This window comes from Sinocyclocheilus grahami, unplaced genomic scaffold (assembly GCF_001515645.1).
Source record: "Sinocyclocheilus grahami isolate Dianchi unplaced genomic scaffold, SAMN03320097.WGS_v1.1 scaffold106.1, whole genome shotgun sequence".
In the NCBI taxonomy this organism is placed as follows: Eukaryota; Metazoa; Chordata; class Actinopteri; order Cypriniformes; family Cyprinidae; genus Sinocyclocheilus; species Sinocyclocheilus grahami.
This window is the reverse complement of record NW_015505285.1, coordinates 204,238-222,186: the sequence shown is the minus strand read 5'-3', so window position 1 is coordinate 222,186 and position 17,949 is coordinate 204,238. Positions and strand designations below refer to the sequence as shown.

Sequence of the window (17,949 nt, the reverse complement as noted above, 5' to 3'; positions counted from 1 at the left end):
TCCTGTTTTTACTGTATTTTTAAATAAAATGCAGCCTTGGTGACCATAAGAGACGATCAAAAATCTTACCAACCCCAAACCTTTGAATAATATATAATCATGTATGTATGTATAATTTATTAGATATTAAAATGTGTGTTATTTTTATTTTAATAATGAATTATAAAATATAATATATAATACATTTACTGTAGTAACTTCTACATTTTCCTCATTATCACCACTGAGTACTTCTAAGAATAGAGAGTCACAAAGTAGTCGGGAGAATTAAGATTATGTCCACGTTAATATTTATTAAGATAAATCTACAGTGTGAGGAATACAATCTTGTTATTTCCTGTAACAAAAATAGTCATGATTACATTTGCGTGAAACAGAGATGGATAAAAGACAAAAGATTCTCAATTGAATAAAACCACACCTTTAAATTGCACCTTAAATATTTCACTTTATACTGTTCTTAACACTCACGCCAAATTTTACTGAAAGCATTCAATCATGTATGGGCCAAAACAGAAAATAAATGAGGTGAATGAGGGGAAATGCGAGAGAAACTGAGTCACAGAGAGAGAGAAAGAACTACCAACAGCATGTCTGTGCAAACTGAAGATTAATGCATACTGAGCCACTGTACAACAGCCTGAAATTTCCCTAAGCTTAACCTTTATTAACCCTTACTAATCTCAAACAGGTTATTATGTGTTATTACAGATAGAAAGTCCTTTATCTCCCATCAGGATGATTGTGATGCATCTCTGGTGTGTATGTCAAAAGGACAATCATTACCCAAAGGTGTAGTAGTGCCTGGATAGAAAAACATAGATTAAGAACCATAAATAAACACAACCTCATCCAGCTTTTCCTTAAAACTTTTAATTCTTCATTGTAACTTTGAAGTATTCCTTAATGTGCTGTGTACTCACCATATAAATAATAACAAAAACCCTGGCCATGGGGTAACGTCTGAGAAAGATTCCTAGACGTATACTGGAGGAAAAGATTTTAAAAAAACAACACACATTTTAATACTATTGGGACACTGTAAAATATATTTAGAAAACACACACAAAAAGGATTTCCAGGGACTCAATTACCTGAAGCGGTCGATGGTGCTGGCCGCTTTACGAACCTTCCCATACACTCCTGTACCCGGTCCGTCTGCATCATTAAACAGGATCGGTGTGTTCCTCTGCCTAGCACCTGTACACACAAAAACAGTCACACACAATCATGTTGGGCTTCAAAGTATCAAAAGTTCAATTATTCTACACAAAAAAGCTCGAGTTAAGTGGTTTGATTCAGCGTTAATTTTATTATTAATATGAAAAATGTAGTTTTTATTATTAATTTGAATTAACTTTTGTTTTTATATTTTCTGTTTTCATTATAATTTTAGAAAATGTTTTATTAATTTTGCTGTGTTTATACTTTTAATTGTAGTTAATGAAAATAACCTGGTTTGATAAAAAAAAAAAAAAAAAGTCCCATAAAATCAGTCCTTCTGGCAGTGCACTGACCTGGTCCCTCCATGGCAGCCATGTTGATGTGTGAGCCGCTGTTCTGACCACCCTGCAGGCTCTTCAGCTGCTGTTCCAGCCTCTCCAGCTGAAAGACCAGAGAGTTTTTCTCTGTGCCAAGGGCTTCTAACATGGTCTGCTTCTGAATCAGTGTCTCTGTCATCTGGTGCAAACGGCCCTCCAGCTCCGCCTGACTGCTGTTGCCCAAGGCCTTGTTGGTCAGCTAGCAGAGGAATTGTAAAATTGTAAAATTCACAATAAAAATTCAGAAAACTTGGAGCATGTGCACAGGTTTTTCTTTTAAAAATATTTTATTATAAAACCTTAATTGCTATTCCTACATGGGTACCTGGTTTCTAAGCTTTTGGATCTCATCTTCTCTGTCTTTGACGCGACCCTGAAGGGTGATTTTAGTGCGATGATGCTCTTCCTCAATGTACTGCAGTTCCTGCATTAAAATGTATCAACATTTACTCATTATTCAGAATATTCTTATTTTTTACAAATAAAGAAATGTAACAAACCACAATATACCCACTCTTTCTTTTTTTTCTCTCTCTCAATCACGTACCTGTTTGGATCTTTCCAGTTCTGCTTCTATTTCCTGTTTGGCTCTGATCTGCTGGGCATGTTGTTCCTGTACATCTGCCAGCTGTTCTCTCCAGTTTTCGTTCTCTGTGAGTGCCTGGGTTTCCAGATCCTAGAGGAAACACAAGGAAAATCAAATATGCAGTGTGTGTTTATATCGGTGTTACAGCTGGCTAATTTACATATAAAATATTCATGATATATTTCCAATGATTTTGCTGTAAATATTTTAACTGATTTAATATTTTAATTAAGAAAAATAAAACACGTTCGATGTCTTTCATCATAAAATATTTGAACAGAATAATGCTATTATTCTAGTATTATTATAGTGGTTCATATAAAGATCTGATTTTTAGTTGTGTTTATTTACTATAGCATAAACTATAGCATAATCAATTAATGTTTTTTTCATGTTTTAAATAACATCAAACATTTATTATATTTCCAATGATTTTGCTGAAAATTAAAATGTAAGATTTTGCTGAAAATTAACAAATATATTTTTGATTTTCAAACTATTTACTCATGTTTTAAGTAAAAAATAAAATAAAAAATACATAAAAAAATATTCTAACAAGATATAGATAATTGTTATTTATTAACTAATATTATTATTACTAAAGTGATGCATATAAATGTAAATAATTAAATCCAATTTTGAGCTGTGTTAATTTAGTGTAGAATTACAAGATTTGTACCACTTATGGCCTTTACTTGCAAAAAAATCTATATATTTTGGTCCTTCAGCCTTGAGTAATTTAAAAGCAAAGACACAAAAATATAAATACACACACTATGTATACAATCAAAAGGCAAAAAAATATCAGGAATTTAGGCCATATCACCCAGCCTTTAACTCTACACTGAGATTGTATAATTTGTAATCCTGCATGTGTACCTGTATCTCTGTTCGGAAGCTCTGTATTTGGGCCTGTAGCTTTTGAATCTCCTCTCTCTGTAGCTCTTTCTCATGACGGAGCTCTTCGAGTTCAACACCAGCCCCGGCCCCCTCCAGCACCTCCAGACCTGAGCCCTCCTTCAGACTGCTGATCAGCTTCTCCTTAGACTGGAGGAACAACCACCATGATCCTCCATACACTTATCAAACAGACATAAAAAGTGACATGAAAATAAAGAAAGAATGAGACCTGTAATATGCGTGAGGCTTTGTTTTTGTAGTCTTGAAGCTCATGTTTGGTGTACTCTGCTGTGGATCGGGCGCTCTTGACCTGTTGAAGTAGTTCCTCAGCTCTCTGTTTCTCTTCCGTCATCCGACGCTCTGCGTTTGTTAATGACTCCGCCAACTGCTGCCGCTCAGACTCTACCTTCGCCAGCCGTGTTGCAAACTCACTCTGTGAGAAAATGGCATGTAATTAAGATCTACCAGATCCATCTTTTTTTATCTCTAGATGGCGTTTGCCATATAAATCCTGGTTGACGCCAGTCAACTCACCTGCATCTGTCTGTAGCTCTCCTGTTCTCTCTTCACTGCTGCTTCTGCATCTCTTCCTTTGTCCTGTAATGTCTGTAAAGCCTGAGACTGAATACTGCTTCCCTCACTGTGATCTTGAAGAATCCTAAAACATAAAAAAACAGCAAAAGAGGTTGGTTTATTCAGAGAAGAGAAGATATAGATCAACTTGTTTCCAACTAAACATGAAGTGTTCTGCTTCCGTGAGTTGTCAAAGAAACCCACCTGACCCTCTCGTTCTGAGCCTCCTCCAGGGCAGAGCTTCGGGCCTTCAGTAGCTGATCTGCCTCATGCAGTCGTACTTTAAGGACCGCCAGCTGACCATCTTTTGCAGACAGGGCTTCTGTGAGGTCATCAACCTGGGCCCTCAGCTCTCGAACCGTGCGATCAACGCGAGACTGGTCAGAGTTCCACTTTTCAGCACGAGCCCTGGAAAGGTTCACCTCTACAAAAGTAGAGGAATTGATCATTGAATGGCTTCCTAAGCTTTTGTACTTCATAGCGGTGTTGTTATTGTTAATTAAAACTAAAACTATTCAAATAGTTTTTATTAATTGAAATAAAATCTGAAATAAAATAAATATTAGATGAAAAACCTGAATTGTTCTTGTAGCAACTAACTGAAATAAATAGTCTAGGTTGAAGTAATTAAACCTGAAATAAAATATAAATGAAATCTAAATAGAAATAGAAATATAAAAAAATAAAACTACTAAAAATGAGAAAAAAGCACAAAATAATAAAATGAAAATGAAAACTGAAATTATAAAAATAAATGCAAAAAAATTGAAATGTTAATAAATACTATAACAGTATATATTATACTTAAAACACATTTATAGCATACAGTTCAACAAACAGGCTCGCTGGCTCACCTTCCTGCATGTTTTTGGCTCTCTGGATTAGAGAGGCCATTTCCTGGTTGAGAGAAGAGACTTCATTGCGTAAAAGCTGGTTCTCGAGACGAAGGTTGGAGATCACCTGCTCTTGGCCCTGCTGCTGCTGCTGAAGCTCTTGAGGTGGGATGTCCAGTGCTGGCTGGGCCTCTGCGGGAACATCCAGCCCTGGATTCAAACTCTCATGAACATCAGCTGGACAGAACATATAAAATAAGAAAGTTCAAAGAGGATGAACTACATGTTATCAAAACAGTAGTGAAGGTGTGTCTCTTTGAACACTATAACACTGTTAAATGCAAACTTTAACACATCATAAAATTATTATTAATTTTTCATACTGTAACACTGTGATGCATTTTTAGCATTTAAGTCATTGATTTTTGTTTTGCCATTAAATATATATTTGACAAAATAGTTCAAATAGTATGCATGTCATTTTATTATCATTGATTTACTATTATAGCTTTTGTATTTTTATTAGTAATTTTATTTATTTAGTATTTTATTTAGCAATTTAGTTTTAGTAAATTTGCTGTGTTTTTTTATTTTTTTGTCTGTCTATATAGTTTTTATTTTTTAGTATTAGTTATTTTACTACTTTGCATCAAACTATGAAAAATACTGCCTTGGCAACTAGGTGAATTAAATAACATTTAAGTTTGCTGCCATTTCATCTTCACAGGCTATTTCATGGCAAACAAAGATTCCATAAATGCATTTAATTAAACTTTAACCAAAAAAAAAAAAAAACTTGACAATTTGCATACACAAAACATCTCTATAAAAAAAGTCTTTAATTGTACTTGCAAGACAAAATCATATAAATATTATAAATATTTGTCAGTACAGCAAATGTCATTATCCTGCATTGATATAAAAATAGGTCAAATTTCTTGCTCTCAGATCAATGCAATGAACCAAGTGATGTATGATGTATGTTTTGTACCTTGGCTTTGGTCTCTGGAGCCATCCTCGGTTTTAACGCTGTGTGAGCTGTTCGAGAGAGAGCTGAGGCTGGAATTTCTGGACAGGCCCTGTGTTGACGATGGGCTTGCAGTAACAGAGGGACCCATCTGCAGGTCGCCAGCCACAGAAATAGGGGGCATCTGGGTCTGAGCTGACCCACCTGCTGGACCCAAAACTTTAGACACCGTCTCTCTTCGGACCTCCTTTCTTTCACTCTGCGGTGGGTCCGAACTATTCAAGAAGTCAAAGAGCAAATCATCATCTACTTCTGGCTTTTTGGGTCGCACAAAGTTGGATGTTGCCTTGCTGCTAGAACCCAAAGCCGTGGTGCTGGAGACATTAGCTGTACTGGCCAAAACAGTGGCTTTGGATTTCTTTATGTTCCCAGCAGCTGCGGAGACAAAAGCTGAAGTTCCATGGGATGAGGAGGAGGTCTGTGAGTCCCTGTGCTGTTGGGTGGAGCTGTAAGCCGCAGAGTTGTACTGGATCGAATCTGTACTGTCAGGGCTGTTGTAGGACAGGGAGGACTTCTGAGTGCTTTTTGTCATAGCGCTGGCTGCACCCTGGTCCACTTTATTTAGGAAGTCCTCTGCCTTCCCGGCAAGATCAACAAACCAAGACATCCTGAGATCCTCTGGAAACGAAAACATGCATGCAGAGATGTTAAAGTGATGGCATGCTATATAATTTGTGTTACCCCAGTGTCTTGCATTCAACAACTTAAATACATGTTTGTGATTTTAAGTTATAATTTCCCATTTTTATTAGAAAAACAGATCATTTTTTAACCGGAGAGAAACCGTCAAAATGAAGAGTCATATCTGTAATATTTGACTTCTTCAATGCAAACATAAGCTGAAAACAAAACGCATACCTTAAATTATACTTCACATCCAGAGGTTTTTAACCTCCTCTCAATAAGCATTAATGCTTATAGTCTCTAGCATGAAAACTTATAAACTGTATATCAATTTATTACACTAAGCATATTCCAGCAATAATTATTCATCCGTAGTTGACATGTCTTTATAGTTCTCCCTGATCAATGTTTGTTTACATATTGCATCCAAATCCACTTAACACGGTGTATTTACACAAAACTGACACCTATCACTTTTAAATTACTATCCCCTGCATTTCGTCTATTTATCGATTAAATTACACTTGTTCATTTGTAGTGTAAATCCGCTAAACATGACAGTACAGTGCTAAGCATTACATGGTCAGCTTCACGTCTTCTGCCCAATAACTGCATGTATGGTCATATTTTTGTACCTGAAGCGGCTCTCGATCTCTCAAAAAGCGGTAAGGAAATATTGCATGGGCATGTTTTGGAGGATTTCAGGGGAAATTGTGTCTACTGGTCCCTTGATCGGTTATCGGCGACTGTTTTTATCCTGGTACTCATCCTGATCCAGACCGACGTGGACCAGGAACTACACGAAGGACCCATAACAGTGCGCCCTGCACAGTGCCTGACTAGAAAAGGTTAAATGATATTGCTGTGCCTGATTGTAATTGGGTCAGTACTCTTTCATAATATAATATAATATAATATAATATAATATAATATAATATAATATAATATAATATAATATAATATAATATAATATAATATAATATAATATAATATAATATAATATAATATAATATAATATAATATAATATAATATAATATAATATAATATAATATAATATAATATAATATAATATAATATAATATAATGCCTCTATGCATTATATCATGCAGTAACTTTTCGTTGACCTATTAAATGTATGTTGATATAAGAGATAAAACATTAAGCTCGTAATTTGAAAGTATGGAAATCATATTAATTCAAAATCTATTACTTAACTTTGATATTAATAGAATATATGGTGACTATTTTACTACTTCGACATTTCTTCTTCAAACTTCTAATATGAAAAACTAGAAATTTCTTTAAAATATTTCAGGTGTATTTGCTTTCTCTAATCAAAATGTTTCAAACAAAACATTTTCGAGGGATATCTACATTGGTAATTTATAGGTTTTGAATGCATTCTCAATATCATCCAATTAGTCTTATATTCCTTTTCTAACACAAGATAGTTACTTAAATGACATTATCCTCCATTAATTCACATAATTTTTGGTCAGAAAACAGCAGTACAAACATGAGCAAGTATTTTCAATACACTTAATGAATTGTATAGCATATTATAACATAAGTTTTTACAAAGTTTTTACAAAAAACACATCATCCTTCCCCACAACTTACCCCAGACAGGTAAAAAAAAGAATAAAATAAATAATAAATGAATAAATAAATAAAAAATAATAACGCAAATCCATAACTTCACACATCTAAAGCATCTTCAATATCTCCATTTTTAACAAAGTTCAAAAACACCTCCCAGATATAAAAAAAATTCAAAGGGTTTCTTTCTTAATACATATGTAAGTTTGTCAAGAGCCAGACATGTTATTAAGTTTTTCAGCCATAGTCCAATTGGTATTTTTCCAGCACAGGGCAATAGAACATCTTGCTTGTAATAGACACAAATCAACTGTAGCATCTGGACCACTCAAACACACAATATATATTTTGTTAGCTAGAGCTCCCGCATGCACTAGGTTAAGTACTCTCCTAACATTATGAAACCCTTGACGGTTTTTAATAAAGCCATTTTGATCTATATGTATCAACTGAGGTAGAACCCTCTCTTCTCACTGCCAATGTTTTAGCAATAATTTTGGCATCTACATTTAAAAGCGAGATTGGCCTAAATGAACCACACTCCACAGGTGACTTTCCTGGCTTTACACTTAATGAATTGTGTGGTATTAGTAGGTAGGTTGTTGGGTCTAGGGTCTAAAATCTAAAATCTGGTAAATTTTTTTTTTTTTTTTTTAAAGTTAGAGATCAAAAGGTACTGCAAAACTGAAATGACTCAAATATTACAATAAAAGCCAACTGTAAACTATTAAATATATTTTCATAATTAAAACTAAAGTCGTCTGAATAGTAAATACACAAACACATGAATTATGAAACAGTTCCTCCTTTATTCAGCCGCACTCACTCAAGATCGCTTATTTACAAGGCATGCCACAACGATACCAGAACTGACTAAAAGACTTCATCAATAGTTAATGATCATTAACACTTACATCAGCTCTGAGGGAGACAGAGGGATATGGAAGGGAAAAAAAGAGCAGTAAAAACAAAAAGATACATCAATTCTTAAAGTTTTCTCATCCATGGCAGACACGTTTATTTGATCATCTTACATGAAACAAATGTTTATATTTAGGGAGTGTGAAGTCATTGTCTGACTCCCTCTCTGATTGGCCGGCTCCTCGGCCTCTAGACCAGCAAGCAGAGTTAAGCAGGACTGTCCTAGCAACCCATTACATATGGGTTGAGGGGGAAGAAAAGAAAATGCTTGTTTAAAAACTTCAGAGCGTTTTCAGAAGGAACGAGGGAGTGAGGAAGACACATTATTGACAACTAATTACAACTTTCCAAAAAACCCAAGATGTGTGTTGTCTTTTTTAATAGTGTCCTTTTGAGATTCACAAGCTTGGATATAAAAGGGTCGTTTCCGAGAGGGACAAAATATACTCAATACACTGGTACGAAAAGGAGAATCAGAGGTCTTTGGACTTTTCATCTCTCAAAAAGTGACCCTTTGCAGGAAAAGACCTGAAAGTTATCATTATTTATCAATATTTCCACTTACAAACAGGTGAAACACACTCAGTCTCAGACACGCTCAGTCTTAAAGGTATGCACTTATCCCTTCTCTTTATCATACACTCTCGCTCTCTCTCTCACACACACACATACACTTTCCCAAACACACACACACACTTTCCCAAACACACTCACATACACTTTCCCAAATGCATTTCTGTTCTCACGTCTGCACACGCCGTAAATAACGCCGAGGACTTTTCATCTCTCAAAAAGTGACCCTTTGCAGGAAAAGACCTGAAAGTTATCATTATTTATCAATATTTCCACTTACAAACAGGTGAAACACACTCACAGTCTCAGACACGCTCAGTCTTAAAGGTATGCACTTATCCCTTCTCTTTATCATACACTCTCGCTCTCTCTCTCACACACACACATACACTTTCCCAAACACACACACACACTTTTGGACTTTTCATCTCTCAAAAAGTGACCCTTTGCAGGAAAAGACCTGAAAGTTATCATTATTTATCAATATTTCCACTTACAAACAGGTGAAACACTCACAGTCTCAGACACGCTCAGTCTTAAAGGTATGCACTTATCCCTTCTCTTTATCATACACTCTCGCTCTCTCTCTCACACACACACATACACTTTCCCAAACACACACACACACTTTCCCAAACACACTCACATACACTTTCCCAAACACACTCACACACACTTTCCCATACACACACACACACACACACACACAGGGGTGGCCGCAGCTGTAGACCCCCGGCACAGGTGTCCAATCATGCAGGAGAGGATAAAAAAAACGTAAGTCAGATGAGTCCTCGTCTCTTCTTGTAGTCCTCCAGGTTGAGAGATCGGCGTGGTGCCCCATCTTTAACAGGTAATGCATTCGAACTCACCGCCAAAGACTTTGCTTCTGTGGATGATTGAAATAAATTTTAAAATTGAAGACATCAGATCATAGGATCAGAATCATCTACACAACTGTTCAAAAGTTAGGGGTTTGATGTTTTTGAAACAAATCTTTTAAAAACAGTAATAGTTTACTATATTACTACTATTTCAAATAACTCTTCTATAATAATATATTATAAAACATTTTTCAAACAATTTTCAGCATCATTACTCCAGTCTTTAGTGTCACATGATCCTTCAGAAATCATTCTAATATGCTGATTTGATGCTCAATAAACAAACTTAACATTTATCTGGAAACAGATCTTTTTTCGGGTTTCTTTTATAAAGAGAAAGTTCAAAAGAACAATTTTTTTGAAATAGAAATTTGTAACATTATAAATGGCTTTACTGTCACTTTTGATCAATTTAATGCATCCTTGCTGAACAAACATTCATTTCTTTTGAAAAAATGCATTGCACTGCACTGCTTAATTGTGCTAAAATCGAATATGGCTATTAGATCTGAGACAAACTCACCAGCATTAGGAACCTGCAGGTCAATTTTAACATCAAAGTCATGAACTTTAAAAAGGTCCTCTGAGAGGTCACTGTTTGGCTTGGTAACGTCTTTGTCTTTCTGGCTAGGCTGGCCCTGCATAATAAACAAATTAAGCAAGTGAATTCTGGGTCAGAACAGGCTCATGTTGCTGTGGGTGTGTTTGTGCGTGTTACCTGTTTATTAGCCTGCTGGCTGTTGTCTTGGCCTGAGCCGGAACCGTACTTCTGGTTGAGATGAGCCAAAATCGCGGCATGGACTGAGGGATCTCTCGCCTGAGGAAGAGAGAGAAAGAGAGAGAATTCAGTTTTTAAAATGACCAGAAAAGGATGAGCTTAAAAGCGATGGAAAACAGCAGAGCTGACAAAAAGATGCCTCACATTGGACACCATAGTTGGTTTACACTGCCGCCTGGTGAACGGATCCATCTGCTGGTTCTTCGAGTTCTGACCCTCTGCCTGAAAAACAACCAAGACATTTCAGATTCCAGAATGTTCCTTAGTAGAGTAACAGCTCAAAAAATAAATCCTGACAGGAACACTTACCACCAATGCCTTCTCAGACTCCACAATGTTCCAACTCCTATTCCTCTGGTTGATATAGCTGGAAAGGAAAGAAAGAAAAAAACGATAATGAAGAAAACAGGTTAGAGGTTTGGGGTCTGTAAGATATAAATATTTTTTAAATAGAAATTATAACTTTTATTCAGAAAGGCCACACCAAATTGATAAAAACAGCAACACCAAAAACAATTTTAATGTTACAAAAGATTTATATTCAAAAAATAATATTATTTTCATATTAATTGATTTCAACATTGATAATAATAATAAATGTTTATTGAGCACCAAATCAGCATATTAGAATGATTTCTGAAGGATCATGTGACACTGAAGACTGCAGTAATGACTGCTAGAAATTCAGCTTTGAATCACAGAAAACAAATACATTTTAAAATGTATTTAAAAAAAGTCATTTAAAACTATTGAGTTGTTGTGTAGTGATCAATAGCAGTAGTACTGTATGTGTGTTTCTGACCTGATGGCAGAGATATTTTTGGTTCTCTGTCGGTCAAGTGCTTCTGCCCTCTCCTCCAGCTCATTCAACTGATCTTGCAGTACTTTTACCTTCTCTCCATCACCACTCTCCTCAGCCATGGCCTGCACACACAAGTTATGCATGATTAGCATGAGATCACAAATATGCACATAAACAAACACACCAAACAAGGGCATATCTACTTGTGTTATGTTATATCACAAACAGTATAACCTTCTCTTTAAAAAGCTGCGTTTTCTTCATGGCGTAGTTTGGTGGAGCCTTTCGGAATCTGTCTTTTTCTTTGACAATCTGTATTAATAAAAAAAATATCCACATTGTTATACACTGATAAAACTGACAACCATTAAAACATCCTATATTAAAGACAATACGAAATGACGGCACTGGGACATACATCCTCAATGTCTTTGTCATTGAATTTGTAGTTGACCGCCTCTTTGATGGACTGCTCTTTTTTGCCGATCTCATCCAGAGTAGGAAACTGCATTCCAGCTGATATCATCTATGGGGCAGCAACAAGGTTACTACTGGTCATGCAATCCCATAATGCCATAGGATGACTGCAGTTCTACGATTAACCTAAAATGCAACTACATGAAACTTACCGCCTCTTTCCATTTCATGAATTCGCTTTCAGTGAACTCCTGATTGGACACAAACTCAAGTCTGAAGACTCGCGTGTCATTTCCATGTCTGCAAACATGGCACATTACATAAGTGGTGGAAGACTAAGAGATTAATGCATATATAATCAGTTTTCTTGTGCAAACGTACCGGAGCTGAAGGCCTTTATTTGTCCGTGTGGACCCCAACTGATAAATTTTAGCCGTCTCCACCACATCAATGATTTCAGCCACCTGCAGGAGTTCATTTCAGAAACTGCATTGTATCTTAAAATGTGTGCTTTCAGGTTGCAATTGTTTGTGGTGTCATAAAAGCTGAAAGATGTTTATAACATGAAAAGGATGAGAAATTTTTCACTGACCCGATAAACAGGCTTGCTGCTGCTGTTTCCAATGCCAATTCGAACAAAACAACCAGTGACAGTTTTAGCAAAGAATGGCATGTGACACCAGCGCTCTAACTTGTGCCGGGACAGCCGGATCCGATTCAGCTCATCTGGTAATGATACTGGCTGGGACTTGGGCGGAGCCTCTTCTTTCCTAAAATACAGGTGTATAGTTGATAAACATGCTGTATTACACTATATTTCTTTTATACTGGTTTCCAAAAAAACCCAGTTTTTAACATTTATAATAATAATCTGAAATAGCCTTTAGCTTTGCTATCACAGGAATAAATTGCATTTGAAATTATAATAATATTTCACAATATTACGGTTTTAAATAGTGCTGTCAAACGATTAATTGTGATTAATCGCATCCAAAATAAATGTTTTTGTTTATATAATATATATGTGTGTACTGTGTATATTTATTATGTATATATAAATACACACACATACAGAATATATGTAGAAAATATTTACATGTATATATATATATTTATATTCATATAACTCAATTCATATATAAATATATTTAATATATAAACATAACATTTTTCTTAAATATATACATGCATGTGTGTCTATTTATATATACGTAATAAATATAGTCTAGTACACACACATATATTATGTAAACTAATTTTATTTTGGATGCGATTAATCACGATTTGACAGCACTAGTTTTAAAACATTACAGTTTTAAATGGTAGTTTTTTTTAATGGAAGCTCTGAATGGTAGTGTATATCTTTATAAGCTCATTTTTAATTACCATTTAATTATTTTGTTCCATTTTTAAACTGATAATGCACAATCATTTTAGCTGTCCAGTTTGTTGCTTAATACTAAGAAGGTTAATGTATCGTCTAATACTTACTCCTCCTCGTCATCAAAAGATGATGACCTTGAGCTGCGGTCACTCTTTACTGAAGACTTGTCATCATCATCATCCTCCTCCTCTTCATCATCCGAGTAGACCTCACTTGTCTTCAGTGGCTGCCTTTTGGCAAGGAGCTCAGCTGAAAGGTCAGGGGTTACAGATCAGATACTAGCAACTCTGTCTATTTTTTTAAAGAACAGTGATACATTTTAAGTAATTAATCCTACCGGTTCTGTTTTTCCTCTTCTCTCTTTCTGCTTTCAGCTCTTCCATGGCCTGTGACTTCTTGTCCAGCTTCTCATCTCTCTTGATCCGTCTCTCTTTGTTATGGGACATCACCTGCATGAACAGACAGAGAAAACACGAATGTCACACCATATTTGCATTTATATTTTAGGAAAGACTAATTGCCTACACAGTTTACTTACCACCTGAGTGTCAGGGACCTGAGACAGTTTTCTCTTCTCTTGCTCCTCCTCCTGTTTCTTCTTCTTTTCTTCCTTTTCCTTCTTCTTTGCCGTTTTCAGTTTTTGCTTGATTTCAAACCTTTTGGGGAGAAATGCATAGGCTATTAATTGATAAGCACAGTTTCTTTACAAATTATTTAAATTCTGCCATCATTCATAGCTAGATTTGAATTATTTCTGCACAATACAACCAGTGTTGATATTGTAAAGTAAAAATAAAACTTTAAAAAAAATCATTTTCAGCTTTATAAAAAAACAACACACATAACAATTACTAAAACCTAAGCTAAAATTTTAATTGACATTTAAAAATAAAGGCTAATTCAAAATATTAAAAAATACTAATGGTATATAAAAAATTATAATAAAATAATACAGAATACAACATTGTGAATATTACGATAATTAATTACAAGTTGAGATAACCCTTTCCTAAAAAACATGTAATTTAGGCTAATTTCTCAGTTCCGCCTTTTCTTGTATGCAAGTATGTTAAGACCTATAAATTCAGACCTTGGTTGCTCAAGATATGAGCTTTGAAATTCTTCTCACCTCCTCTTGAGGACTTCTCTCTTCTCTATACGGTTAAACAGCTCCTGTTCTCTTTCTTTTTCCGTCATCTGCTCCAATCGGGCCCTGTCCTCCTCATCCCCCATTAGATCGTCTCCATAACCGTCCCGGAAAACCTCATCCTCTGATGACGAGTCAGAATCAGAGCTGGAGGATGAGCTGTTACTGTCAGAGTCCGACACCTCACCTTAAAAAGCGTAAAGCAGGGAGAATCAACTTTACTGTTTCAGTTACAGTGTTGTACTGGAAAACAAAGCATCACAGAATCCAAATCTCTGCCTTACCCTCCTCTGGAGCTGAGCTCTCTGCTGAACTGTTTCCATTTGAGCTGCCGGATGAAGCCGCCTTGCCCTTTCTTTTCTTGACTGTGTTCTTCTTTTCGGGCCCTTTGCTAGGCTTCCCTTTCTTTTTGGTTTTAGTGCCTCCGACAGTCCACTAACAGATCAATAGAACACCACGGTAACACATTTCATTAACAAACACCTTTTCACGTGGACACTAAGGATTTCTTTCAGACTCATAATAAAAGCATTTCAAATAAGCAACAGCACACACTTAAATCCCCCAGTCAGACACTGATTTCCACTGAAATGATCAAGACCTAAAATGACAACTGCACATTTATATGCTTTATTAGTTTAAGGAGCTACTATTTAAATGACCACAACATCCTGAAATGTGGAGATGCTTTCTCATAATACCGACTTATACATGAAATAATCTTCAGTGAGAAAAATAAAGTAGCAAGCCTCAGCTTGTCGAAAAAGTTTAGCCTACAAAGCACCTCAATATATCTCAATGGCAACACTTTTCCATACCATACAGTATGCAAAAAAACAGCACATTAAAAGAGCAGTATGTCCGAATTCACAGTATACAAAAAGTACCCAGATGACTAACTATTTCCGGGCGTGATTCTGAAGTGTGCATTCAATGGACACAAGCACTATCCCATGAGGCCACGGGAGAGGATTTATGAATGCCAGTGAAGTGATGCAACTGATGCTGGTAGGTCACATGACAATAACAACATTGCAGATTTAGTACATCTGAATTTCATTCATACTACCAATATTGATAGAACATGCATACTTTTTTAATGATTGCAAAGTTTGTTCATATTCAAATGTAGTACCTACTCAGACAGGACGCAATTCATATGCAGCGATGGTAAGGTGCTGATTAAATGATTTAGCAGGCATCCTGAAATACCATTAGTCCTTAGGGAAACCACTGGATCAGCTAGTTCACTTAGAGTAAATAATGCAGCAAAAAAGCGATGGTAATTTATAGGGATGCTCCGATCGATCGGCCGATAATCCCATTATATGACTCGATCGGTACTCACTACACTTGGCCAATCTCACGAACCGATCGCAATTTGATGATGTCAACTGCAAAGTTTGTTCATATTCAAATGTAGTACCTACTCAGACAGGACGCAATTCATATGCAGCGATGGTAAGGTGCTGATTAAATGATTTAGCAGGCATCCTGAAATACCATTAGTCCTTAGGGAAACCACTGGATCAGCTAGTTCACTTGGAGTAAATAATGCAGCAAAAAAGCGATGGTAATTTATAGGGATGCTCCGATCGATCGGCCGATAATCCCATTATATGACTCGATCGGTACTCACTACACTTGGCCAATCTCACGAACCGATCGCAATTTGATGATGTCAATGCAAATACAAGATGCGTAGGGACATAAATGGATAGTTCACCCAAAAAAGAAAATTCTGTCATTATTTACTTCTACATTATTTATTATGTCCCAAACCTGTAAGACTTCTTCGGAACACAAATTAAGATATTTTTTATGGAATCTGAGAGCTCTCTGACCCTCCCATAGACACCAAGGGTCCTTACATGATTAAGGTCCAGAAACGTAGCAAGGAGATCAGTAAAATAATCCATGTGACATCAGGGGTTCAACCGTGATTTTACAAAGCTACGAGAATACTTTTTGTGCGCAAAAGAAAAAACATAACGACTTTATTCAACAATTCGTCTCCTCCGTGTCACATACGCTGTTTGCGTTCAGTGGATACTCTCAAATACAATAACGAGCACCACAAAACCATTTAAAGAGGCGTGTTCAGCGGTCTCTGTGTCAGGATAGGAAACAAAGTAAAATGATCTCAAACGTACGGCTCGGCTCGCTCTCTTCATTTTATCAAATGATCATAATCACATCTATTAATTTTACAATCCTGCTACTAGCATTTTATTCAGACTAAAACCCCTTTAATTCGGGTGAGAAAGCATTTTTTTTTTAGTGGCTTTTGCACATCCTGTCATGTGACTGCATGCTGCTGCAATAGACGCATTTTGCTGCATTAAAGTTAACGATTAATTGATCGTTAATTTAAACGACGATCATGAAAATTAACGAAAATTGACATCCCTAGTTCAAGCAAATGTATTGAATATCCAAAATGTCTAATTGCACTAAGAAAACCCCAAAAAAATCAGCAGCAAAGTGTTATAACAGAAAGGCTTTATACCTCATCATCACTGTCTGATGTCTCAGAGTCTGTGGAGGCGGCAGGTTTACTAACAGGCTCTTCCTGCTCATCAGAATCCACACGCTTTCTCTTGGCAAGAGACAGCAGCTCCTACAAAAAGCAGAGGAAGATTGACAGTTACAATTCTTTTCAAGCATTAATTTTTATTTATTGTACTTGGCGAATTCCCTTTTTTGCCGTTCATTGAAAAAAAAAAAAAAAAGGAAAAAAGCAATGTAGGCTTGTAGGGCTGGCAGAAATAATGCTGTACAGCTATTATGAAGAACAAAAGCAGTTGTACTATTATTTTAATGAACCTGAGAACCTGAATGTGAGTGTGCCTGTCAGGGTGTCTGCTTCAGTGCTAATTTTATCCTGAAGTACTAGAACACATAACACAGAGTGATTTGGGATAGCTATAATCCAACACTCTCAATAACAAGCTAATATATGGCTAAACTAGGGTTGGGCGATGTAGCTAAAAAAAATTATTTTTAATTTGCCCAATTTATTAAGACAAACAACATATATATATATATATATATATATATATATATATATATATACAGTGCACGGCATAAATGAGTACACCCCTCTCTAAAATTTAACAAATTCAGCAATTACTCTTTACTTAGAAGACATTTTACGGTTCTTTGGAGATATAATGTTCCAACAAGCATGCTTGATCAATTACCAAAGAAGAATGCCAAAATTATTCAGCAAAATAAGATTTTCTTATCAAATTAATACAATTTTGTGTTGCAAAAATGAGTACACCCTCCTAAAAGTTACTAAAAAAAAAAAAAAAAAAAAAAAAAAAAGAAAAAAGGTTTAAGGCTTTTTTTTATCAACA

The 17,949-nt window shown here is 35.8% G+C and overlaps 2 protein-coding genes across 3 annotated transcripts in view; both read right to left on the bottom strand.

Annotated features, from left to right (window-relative positions):
* Positions 1-283: 283 nt before the first annotated feature.
* On the bottom strand, positions 284-6,896 carry golga5 (golgin A5). 2 transcript variants are annotated; one of them, XM_016276714.1, is made up of 13 exons: positions 6,720-6,896; positions 5,425-6,078; positions 4,455-4,670; positions 3,805-4,024; positions 3,562-3,685; positions 3,257-3,460; positions 3,007-3,174; positions 2,089-2,217; positions 1,867-1,965; positions 1,518-1,740; positions 1,095-1,200; positions 924-987; positions 284-804 (listed from the first exon to the last, which is right to left on the bottom strand). In XM_016276714.1, the coding sequence occupies exons 2-13, from the start codon at positions 6,065-6,067 to the stop codon at positions 724-726; spliced, it is 2,277 nt and encodes a 758-aa protein (XP_016132200.1). In that variant the 5' UTR covers positions 6,068-6,078; positions 6,720-6,896; the 3' UTR covers positions 284-723. The 2 variants fall into 2 exon arrangements, with proteins under 2 accessions (XP_016132200.1, XP_016132201.1); XM_016276715.1 differs by having other exon boundaries at positions 4,455-4,643.
* A 2,935-nt stretch (positions 6,897-9,831) lies between these two features.
* The window catches only part of rtf1 (RTF1 homolog, Paf1/RNA polymerase II complex component), a 19,338-nt gene continuing 11,220 nt past the window's right edge, over positions 9,832-17,949 (bottom strand). The window contains exons 3-18 of the mRNA XM_016276704.1: positions 14,872-15,022; positions 14,570-14,774; positions 13,979-14,096; positions 13,778-13,889; positions 13,548-13,689; positions 12,649-12,826; positions 12,438-12,520; positions 12,269-12,356; positions 12,058-12,165; positions 11,874-11,951; positions 11,640-11,761; positions 11,147-11,204; positions 10,982-11,059; positions 10,778-10,876; positions 10,583-10,697; positions 9,832-10,064 (exon numbers count right to left, since the gene is read on the bottom strand). Coding sequence (XP_016132190.1) covers positions 9,958-10,064; positions 10,583-10,697; positions 10,778-10,876; positions 10,982-11,059; positions 11,147-11,204; positions 11,640-11,761; positions 11,874-11,951; positions 12,058-12,165; positions 12,269-12,356; positions 12,438-12,520; positions 12,649-12,826; positions 13,548-13,689; positions 13,778-13,889; positions 13,979-14,096; positions 14,570-14,774; positions 14,872-15,022 — 1,842 coding nt within the window. The 3' untranslated portion in view covers positions 9,832-9,957. The remainder of the gene's footprint in view (positions 10,065-10,582; positions 10,698-10,777; positions 10,877-10,981; positions 11,060-11,146; positions 11,205-11,639; positions 11,762-11,873; positions 11,952-12,057; positions 12,166-12,268; positions 12,357-12,437; positions 12,521-12,648; positions 12,827-13,547; positions 13,690-13,777; positions 13,890-13,978; positions 14,097-14,569; positions 14,775-14,871; positions 15,023-17,949) is intronic.